This window comes from Cloeon dipterum, chromosome 4 (genome assembly GCF_949628265.1).
Source record: "Cloeon dipterum chromosome 4, ieCloDipt1.1, whole genome shotgun sequence".
NCBI classification, from domain to species: domain Eukaryota; kingdom Metazoa; phylum Arthropoda; class Insecta; order Ephemeroptera; family Baetidae; genus Cloeon; species Cloeon dipterum.
This window is the reverse complement of record NC_088789.1, coordinates 9,658,722-9,669,395: the sequence shown is the minus strand read 5'-3', so window position 1 is coordinate 9,669,395 and position 10,674 is coordinate 9,658,722. Positions and strand designations below refer to the sequence as shown.

Sequence of the window (10,674 nt, the reverse complement as noted above, 5' to 3'; positions counted from 1 at the left end):
TGTCAGGATTTAAATTAACCCTGCAGCATAAAAAACGGTTCAAAACTGCAAATTGAGAGGACAGAAACAATAGTTACGATTTTTTTTCTTTTAGAGAAATCGTTGCCAGCTTGAGGATCCCAATGGTTTAGAGGCCTGCCGCATCAAATATCTCACACTGCCAACTACCACGATATACCCTGATATTGCCTCCGCAAAAATATCAAGCAGTGGCATGGTATTAAACTCCTAACCTGTCAATGCCATAATTATGCAAGGTGTTGTAGGGCGCATCTAACACAGCGCTAGGTCTTTGAATTTGTTATTTGATCATAGTTTATCAAATGCAGCTGCAACAGTAAATATCATGCTCAAAGAACCTAGTTCCTTTTAGGGACCTGCCCTGGTAAGGTGGGAACTGCCCCTGTAGCTATGGGAAGCTCTATCAGACAATAAACCCGATTAACGTAACAAAGTAACATAGGGATTTTAGTAAGGATTGCAAGGGGATCCTATTTTCCTTAGGTTTGAGCATAGGTGCTGGAAGAATTTTCTTATTTTACCCCGAATTATCCAAAAGATCAAATTTTCCCCGTCGATGATTTCAATGAAATCAGTGAAGTTATATTTCCATTTCTGTCTTCTGGCCAGAAAGTGCGCTTCATTGCCTAACTATTGTAGTCCGCAAAATAAAATCTCTGCAGTCTTGGCGATACTCGCAACCCACAACGTTCAAGAAGAGAATGCAAAAACACCGTCGGACAAGTTCGCAAAGCCCTCATATAAATGTAGCTTAAAATCTAAAAAGCGCTCGGAATAATTGAATGCGAAATCCACTCCGTCGAAAAATGCAAAAAGGGACTAGAATGAAGAGAGAGCTTTCTGGTACTTCTTCTTTGGGAAAGAAAAAATAATACACAACATAATAATTCCAGCAAAACACACACAGAGCGCTTCTTTCCCTTATAGCCATAGAGAAAGCATTTGCTGGTGAAATAATAAATGAAAAGCCGCAGGACGTTCAGCTGGGGCGTTTTCATGCTCTTTCTTTTGTACGCGCGCGGCTCCCGCAATAATATTGTGCTTATCTGGAGGCTAGCAAACTTTATTTAGACGCTCTCATTCACTCACTCTCTCTCTCTGCGCTGCTCACCCCGTACACAGAGCCTGAAATAAATTCCCACACGGGAGAAAAGTGTGCTGATAAGGTGGGAGAAAATCCCCGCGGCTCGCAGCTGATAAGCAGTGTGTTCCGTGTAAATTGAATATTTATTGATGGGTATCTGCATGCCGAGCCCTCCTTGTGTGTGTTTCCTTGCGGCGACGACCAACAGCAGAACGGCTTCGTCCCATCCTCCTGCAAGAGACGAAGCAACATGCTCGCTGAATGTGTATGTATTGAGAGTGGATGAGTGGAAAGAGAGGATGCGATTTTTATGGCCTCTTTCTTCGCCTCCTTTCTCCGCACTTTATTAAAGAACGCACGCTCCGCTGATGGGGGATCGCATTTGACTGAATGGATTTGCAGCACAAAAAGCCATGCAAATCAGAGCCTTGCCAGAAACAACATTATTTCCTCTCTTGGCACAATGTGCACGGAAGCACAAGCTGTTTCTTCTTACTGCGCCAGTGTATATGTACTCAGCAGCGCAGCGTAAAAAAGCCAGTGCGAACATACGTGAAAAAGAGCCTGGCGGATCGCGCAGAGTGCCAAATTATGCTTTTTTTAATACGTGGCTTGACCTGAATTGATATTGAATATGTTCGTAACAAGAACCGGGATTGAATCATCCCACACAGTCAGATGTGAATTGAGTTGATGATGAAATAAAATTGGTCTCTCTTTTCTCAAAAATCCTTCCCAAATAACGGATCGAAAGGGTATTAGAATTGCTATTTTTATTTTTTTTCATATCGTGGATGTGATTGAAAAAAATTAATTGGAACCACTGACTCATTCGTGGCACAAAATATAATACGAAAATAAGTAGAGGATTTGCCCAATTTTTATACTTGCCATGAATATCATTTTCATTCATTCCATTCTTTCGTAAAAAAAATAAAAATAATGATTGAATGTTTGAATTCTCTACTTTTCCTGTCTAACCTATATCAAGTATCCTCGTTCGATTGTTTTCCATCAAATGCATTTGAACGCCATTTAAACGAGCTAATTGAGAACTCTTTGTGTTTTATCTTATGTCTCGTGTGAATTCAAGCATCCTGGTAAGCTGGCAGGTGCGTGTGCTCTGTACTATATGATTTGTAATTCAAAGAGATTTGCGATTTAGATGTCATATGCTGACGGATATGTATGATACGTCGAAGACACCGCTATGAAGATCTACCACAAAAGATGAAAATTTATGATAATGTTTGATATAAGAATATGACTATAAGTGCTCTCACCAACCACTGTCAGTATTTTGAAGAACATCTTTTTCAATTAATTGTACAAACTATATACATTCTTAAAATTTAAATTACCGTCATTTTGAATTTCTGATCCAAATTCAACGAGTTGAGACAAAAGTTTCACTTTATTTTTACTCCAGATGAGATGGATCCTACTTCATAAATTCTAAACAGAGCCATATCGAAGGACTGATGTATTAATTTTTGATTATAAAAATATCCTGTTGTCGCTTTAGTGGTGTTGCACTGGTAAGTCTTCACAGTTTTATTGATAATAAGCATGCAAAATATTGGAGAACACAATTAATGTACTAAACAAAAACGACGACGAACAATGACAAAATAATAAACCCGCTTATCGCTTTAAAAGACTTTTGTGCTTCAAAATAAATACAAGTTTGAATCGGAAGAAAAAATTGTTGTATGCTCTAGAGTTTTAAAAAAGAGGGTTCTGAATTATTCAAAAATCCCAGCGTGAAATCTAAATCCTGAATATAAATATATGACGAGGTGCAAAAGCGTCGATTACAAACGAGATCTTACTTTTTTATGGGTATTTTTTTCTTTTCTTGCTCTCAGACGGCGCTGAGTGAGAGGAGTCTGGATGTGAACAGTGAGAGAACAAAGTCCCTAAGCTGATTTTGCGCATACAAAATGAACCTGAAATGTATTTATCTTTCTCGCTGCACGTCCACAGACAGGAATTCAAATATGAAAAGTTCAGAAAGAAGAAAGTTGCCAGGCACAGGGTGGCATACGACATTCTTAAGTTCCAACTTTCGATTGTGATTCCTGCTGAGCAGTTGCAGAATTGTCGCATTATCTGCGATGGCATTCACGGGTAGAAAGAGAATATCCTTTGACGCTGCCGATTGACTTTTGGTCGCAAGGAAAGTGGCGTCTCCAATGTGTTTCAGCTCGTTACAATCGGAGCAAAGTGCCATTTGGCTTGTGCCGTGCCAACTCGGCCGACTCAAAAGATCTGCGCTGGCTATCCATTACTCACCGACGAGATAGGACATTCGATTTTATTTGAAAAATTTATCTTGTCCCGGTGGTAAGGCGGCAGAACAAAAAGATAATCTTCCTAGCGGCCGGGAAAAAAACGCTATACAAGACTTGCTGCTGCACACAATCGTATTGGGGCCGAAAAATAATAATCCCCTCGCTTGCTGTCAAAATGAGAAAATGAAAAATGTACACAGACCAAATATAAAACATATCTCCTCATATCCAGCGAGGAGAAAATGAGTTTTGCCTTGCTGCCTCGCTCTAGAATGAAACAACAGCATTTAGTTCCATTTAGCTGGCGCTCCGTGCACCTGCGTCTTTTCATTTTCCATCGCATCAATTTAATATTACAAGCCTCAGGAGCCACGCGTTATTCTTTATACTTACACTGCTTTTTACTCGCTATGAAGTTTCTGCCACAATTCCAATCTTAGGGGGATTTACGGTATTTCCGATATTTCTGAAATTTGATTTTTTTTAATTGAGTCATAATTTTATTTCACCATCATTTCCATTTATTTTATTTTCCATAATTTCTGAAGAAAAAATGTTCGAGCCATAGCACTAAGAATTCAAACCAAACTATGCTGTTATGATTTCAAGCGCAGCAGGAACTTTCTATACCGCCGTCATATCTGCTACAAGAAACTGTATGAGAACATTGCACCCGTGTCTAAAATACTATGCTTGTAAGGATTGGTGTACATTTCGAAGTAAAAATAATAAGTTAAGCAAGATGCATTCTGCGGCCTCTATCTCTATCTGTTGCACGGCCGAAGGACGGACGGCCAAATTGAGCCCGCCATCGGCGATAAAGTACAGCATTTATTGCCGATTGGGCCACCCGCACTTTTCCAGCCAGGATCGATTTTCCTTTACGCTCTTCCTCCCTTGCCCAAGGCTAATTTTCTCGCAGAAACTTCTTCGCACCTGCTCGCCTGAATTCCTATAGGAAAATCCATGCATGCCAGCAGCAGTCGACTCTTCAAATATCAGCACGATATGAGCACTCGTCGGCAGCAGGGTAGCTATAGACACGCGCAAAATGTAGAAAAGAATATAATGCAACGGAGAGTGCTTGTATATAATTTTTATTTACACAATGAAACCGCATAGCATATAATAGTCTAGTGATTTTTTACAATTATTTATTCCATTTTATTGCATATTACATATTTTTCATCTAAAATGTTCAAATCAGCATTCATAAAAAATTGCTTTCTGAATATTGATGTACAAGGACGTATAGACAAACTGGTTGAAAATCACTTCCTCTGACCTTCTTCAATAAGCGCTGAAACGTTTTTTTAAATCCAATGTAAGTTTAATCATTCGGTCAATACAATGAAATTTTTAAGATTCGCAATCATTCAAGCTTCTAATTTTAAGTTATTATATCTCTTTGTATAGTCTAATTTGCTCCAATAATTGACCAGATGTTTTCTCATCCATTAAGTCCCAAGTTTACATATTCTCTCTTAACAAGCAACCACATTCTAGCAAATTCATCAAGATCACAGTTATGTATTTTTTTTAAATTGTTCTCCTGTCTTAAAAAATCGACGCTGCGCTGACATCAAAATTTAACCTCTAGTAGCACGACGTTGGCAAATTACAAAGTATTCAAGTCCATGGCCAGGTCCGATTGAGTTATGTGCCGCGTGTTCACTGCAACAGCGACCGTCAAAAATGTAATTTAGTTTTTTATATTCCTTACTGGCATAGAAACAAAGGGGAGAAAAGTAGGAAAAACTCAAGATTACAGGCAACTCAACCTCATCACAAAGCAAGCATGCATGCACGAGTTCACTTGGTTGATTCATTTAAGCTGTTGTAATTGCACATTATCATGGCGTACCTTTGTAGAGAACTTCTCCGCGTGTCGGGCACTTTTCAGTTGGGTTCTGCGAACAGAAGAACCGTGTCAGTTTGAATTAATTCACGAATTTAATGCCGCAGTGGCGCCGCCAGTTGCGTTACTCAAGGTAATTATTCCTCGGGGCAACACACATTTCTGCCAGCCGGATAATTAGTTATAACTTTCTCTCCGGATTTTCCTCGGCAGCTCACTTGATTTTTGCCGAGACGGAAAAAGTTAATAGTTGCTGGCTGTGTGGACGCGGAATTGCTTTTATTCGGCGAAAGCAATTCGAGTTTGAGAGTTGTGAAAAAGGATTTGGTCGGTTCGTTAAGCAGCGCCTTAACACCGCAATCTCATTCGCCGCTAATGGCCTGATACGCAAATGCTCATTCGCGCAAAATGGGCCGAGTTCGCGTGTTTGCCGCCAGTGCAAAAGACACTCACTTGGTGGCTCTTGCCGTCGAAGTCAATGTTGGTCCGTATCGTCCGGTGGTGCAGGGGTTGCAAGGGGCGCACGTTGTTGGCCAGTGGGGCCTTTGGTGTTTCTTCGGGACCCTGCATCAGCCGCCGAAGGGCGTATAACTGTCAACATGACCCAGAGAAGAAATTTAACTTTGGGTAAATGACAAAAAATGCACATCCTAATATTAAAAAAAAATTAACTCAGATAATTCAAATTTAGAAAGGTGGAACAATATGGGCTTAATCTTGTAAAAATATATTGCTACTAATCTTTTGTTTTAAAAATTCACTTTTGTGCTATCTGTGATTTCACAAAAGTACTTCTTGACAATTTATAGAAATGGTTTTGATTTTGAAACAACCTTTTTAATATTTCATCCAAGGCGTTAAATAGTGAGCTGGTGTGGTTAAACCAGAACATTTTACCTCTTGCTTTGTAATGTAGATGGGTTTATTGAGGACGACCCAGATGGCCGTTTCCCAGCAGCCAGGGTGAGTGGTGGAGCCCTCATAGGTCATGTAGTAGTCGGTGTCCGGCAGAAGGCTGCGCAGCGAGAGATATCGCACTGGCGCGTTGGAGCCTGCAAAGCAAGCAAAAAGGACACAGCACCATTATTTCCACCATTTTTCATTCTCGCTTCCATTTTTCATGCATCGCATCAGCACACTTAATGAAATGTTTCATTACTCGCGCGCTCGCCGACTAAATATACACATATTTACGGTACAGCGGTGGCAACGTGGTGGCGGGCAATAATAATTGCGAGCATCAATCAAGTCGGCAGATGGAACGCAAATCGCATTCATCATCCTGGGAATGGCGATTCTCTCTCGCACTCTTTTTGTGAATTCAAATATCATCATCATCACCATCATCATAGAGACCTGCTGTCTGCTTTGATGACGAGAGCTCTTTACCGATGACACCGACACCCGAGGGAACTGATATTAAAAATAATTTTTCCCACTCTTTTGTGCTCAATTTATCACACGCTTTCCAATGAGTGGCTATTTTACTGGCATGCAGGGCAATTTGAATTTTAATGTCATAGGTCAGGACATTTTGCTGGATAAAGATTTATATATTGAGTTGAACCTTTAATCAGCGTAGAAAAGTTAAATGCAAAGTTAAAGTAGGACTTCACCTTTGCTCCGAGGCAAATACTAATTTTAATGAGGTTCCAAATAGTTCCACCATCGTTAATTTATTTATCGTTTTTTTATATTTTTAGCTGAAACTCGATTTTTCTATTTCGCACCCTCGTAAGAATGAACTTTTAGAAAAAAAAACACAAAAAGCATTCATGCTAAAATTATTATGATTATTTATGCATTATTTGTAATTTAGATTTCTTTGTCACAACAGATGTGCGGTTGACACATATTGTACAAAATCCACAATGGGCGTAAGAAATGAAAATTTCAATTGCATAAAAAATCGCACTGCTGGAATTGTTCAGACTTTCATTGATTTTATCTGTTGTTTTGCTATGATATTAAGAACTTGCAATATAAAAGATAAAAAGTTGGTGTCAAATGGTTTTTTAGCGAAAAATAATAATATAATAATAATAATAATATTCTGCAGCCAGCATCAGGGTTTTGAAAATATTGACTGAAAATTCTCTAGCTTTTATCTTCCTTTACCTCTCAATGTTCTTATAAAATTACTTTTTAAGCTAAATAGAAGGATTAAATTAATACTTAAAAGCGCTTTACGTCGGAATTTCTGGAATGGAACTGTTAATACGCTCATCAACATAAACGTGTGATATCACAATCTCGAATAACACCACTTTAGAAATTGTCTCACCCACACTTATTTAACCGTCTCACTCGCTTCTGTAACTGCTGTAAATAGGTCATGCAATCGCGATTTCCCCGGACGAGTGTTTAATTGACAGACAAGTAAAGCTTGCAGGCGACGTTGTGCGATTCATCCGAAAGATATAATACTCGCTCCATTACCGCAAATAAAACACGCGAGAGAGAATCCGGCACACAAGAGAGAGAGCTCATTCACTCACACATTTTCATTCAACGTTGGCTCGTTTTGCAAACGCATTCACACGACGGCGACTGACTTTCGGCGTAATTGTGCTTCGTCGCGCACAATGTGCACCCGCTTCCCACCAGCGTGACACGTCGTCGACGCGCACACATTTGCAGCGCGGCCGAGACAAATCATGGCAGCGCAGGCAGAACATTAGGAATGCGCTATTTATCCCAGCCGTCGCGCCGAGTGCAAAGCCGGCGACGAGAAAAATGAGTTGCACGCAAAAAAAGAAACAAGGGGCGCATATTTCGCCGCAGCTCTCAGAAATAATATATTTGGCGTTATTACCCAAACAGGGCCTGTACATCATGTAGGCCATTTAGCGTCTTGGCTGCCGACGCCACCGCGCTAGCTGCTATGGCGTGCGTGCGTGAAGCATGCCTTTAAAATAACCCCAGCCCGGCAAGCTCAGCTACATCGTCGCAGCATTTTTGTGCCGCGTCTGCAGAATGTGTCGCTCCAGACTCGTCGTGTGTCATCTAAAAAGGGACGGATTTACAGCGAGAAACAAAAATACGGCTCAAAGATTGAATTCCAATTTTGTGTATTACGTAATTGAATAACCGTTTTGCTTTAATACTGACTCTATATAAATTGAGTTTACATGGTAATTATTTCTATTAAGAGAAGTTCTCACATAAACTGCAAGGTAAAAAGAAGATTAAAAACCGGTGTATTTTATGTGCGCATTCTTGTCGTCTTCTATCATGGCACTTGTGACATCAAGTGGAATTAAAGCAGGATTATTTGTACAACGCTATTCATGATGAGTACTTTGCTTTAAAAAAAAATTTCCGATTTTGATTGCGAGTAGCGCAATGTGATTGCAGCTAAAGTCGAAATTGGATGATTTCTATAGATTGTTCAGCATTGAATGCTATAGATTATATTGTCTATACTTTACACCTTTTGCAGAAACAATTTTAAAGCCCGAGATCAATTATTGTATTTATTTTTCAAATAATTCAGATGAATTAATGACAGTGCGGGAAGAGATAACAGCTGTAATTAATCATTTTTTCACTATCTTTCCAGTTCTGTTCACAAATTCTTGCTTAAATTTCATTTTAATAGTTATTGTTTTTACCGTATAAGAATGATAAACGCACTTAATTCTGATCAAATATCTACAAATCTTCAGTATGAACCGTAAATCCGGTCTCTGTCTCGCGGGTAATCTTGCTCGTGTGTTTCGCGCCGCGCTGCAGCAGCAGGGACACCAAGCCCTTTTATTATGCCACTGTACATAACACTCAACAAACCGGATTTCATTTCGCAGTCTCCACGACTCATTTGGCAAAAGTCGCTTGGGCGCTCTTTTTAACTTTATGACATCTTTTGTAGGCGACCATCTTTTCTCGCCGAAGTGACGACCCATCCGGCCGCGTCGCACCAGCCAGCAGCCAGAATTAAACAAACTCGCTGCTGATAATTTCGCGCGATTCACGCCGAGTATGGAAGAGAGGCAGCTGCTTTTTACGCTTTTTATTATCAACAGCACGGCTAGAGAGCGCCCTGCTGCTTTTTCACTCTCGTTCTCTTCTTTTTAATTAAATGAACATAAAATCAGGCCCATTCATGCCGGGATTAAATTGTGAAGCTGGCTGCCTCGCTGCCGCCACCGCCGCTACAATTTATTCGCGTCTCTCTCTCTCTCTCTCTCTCTCTCTCTCTCTCTCTCTCTCTCTCTCTCTCTCTCTCTCTCTCTCTCTCTCTCTCTCTCTCTCTCTCTCTCTCTCTCTCTCTCTCTCTCTCTCTCTCTCTCTCTTTTCTTTTCGCCGGGGCCCCTCTGGAGACCTGTTTAGCATGCCGCGCGACTGCTGCTCCGACAACTGTCCACCGCCGCTATTTACTCGTCCCCCGTGCGGGGCCCTCCCGCGGGGGCCGCGGAGGCGCGCAATTAATAACAATGACGAATAATGCATACAAATTGCGCATTTGTTTCCCTGGTAGGTCGCGCCGGGACCACTTTCTTATTCACCGGTTTTAATCTGAAATATGAACCTTTTAGAGAGATTGCAATTAGGAAAAAAGCTGCAGCTGAACATGGCGCAAAGCTCTTTTGCGAGGCTGATTTTATCCAGTGAAAAAATCAGTTTTATTTTGGTGGTTGCTTTGCACTTGTTGCGAAATGGAGAAAATATTTATGTGAAAACTTTAACACATAAAACAGGCTCGTACTTGTAATTTTAGTGGAATTCAATAGTTAAATATTTAAACTCATGGTTAAAAACTATGAAAAACTGACAATCTTTGTTTCCGTTGAATGAAAATACCCTAAACGGTCGATTGAAATGAAAATTATTTGTGAATTTTTAAGAAAAGTGTTTGCAAAGCTTTGTTCTTTCCAAATAGCATTGTTTGCTTAAAATGTTATTTTATTTCGTTACAAGGACTCCTGGGGCACGCTACATTGGATAGATATCTTCTTCTTTGAGAGAAAAGACAGCATGCCATGAAAACATGATCCGTGCTGAAATTTTTGAGTAATAACCAAAACCCGAATTTATTTCAGCTTGGCCATTTTCATATTCATAAAGTCTGATTTTTGAGAAATCAATTCAAAACTGCCACTTACTTCATCTATTTTTTTTTAAATCTTGACAGAATAAGGAATAACAGGACTTCATTCTTTTTTGCTCTTTTTATCCCTGTCCGAGGACCGGGAAGGGCGCGCACTGCACTAGGAGGAATTTGCACGAGGAATATTTGTTTCTTTCTTTGTGTAAACCTAAGGATAAACACATTTCTGCTCAGCCTACCATGACGGCGCAGCGCTGCTTCTAACGCCCACTCTGTGTATGCAAAATCTCCGGTGGTCCCTGCAGATTCGAGCAAATTTATTCAATTATATGATAAGCAGTTATCCGGGTCAAAGTTCATTCGCTGC

The 10,674-nt window shown here is 40.1% G+C and overlaps 1 protein-coding gene across 1 annotated transcript in view; it reads right to left on the bottom strand.

Moving 5' to 3' along the window:
- Positions 1-4,477: 4,477 nt before the first annotated feature.
- Positions 4,478-10,674, bottom strand: part of LOC135943088 (carbonic anhydrase-related protein 10-like) — a 36,577-nt gene continuing 30,380 nt past the window's right edge. The window contains exons 7-10 of the mRNA XM_065489496.1: positions 6,155-6,309; positions 5,711-5,848; positions 5,264-5,309; positions 4,478-5,073 (exon numbers count right to left, since the gene is read on the bottom strand). Coding sequence (XP_065345568.1) covers positions 5,018-5,073; positions 5,264-5,309; positions 5,711-5,848; positions 6,155-6,309 — 395 coding nt within the window. The 3' untranslated portion in view covers positions 4,478-5,017. The remainder of the gene's footprint in view (positions 5,074-5,263; positions 5,310-5,710; positions 5,849-6,154; positions 6,310-10,674) is intronic.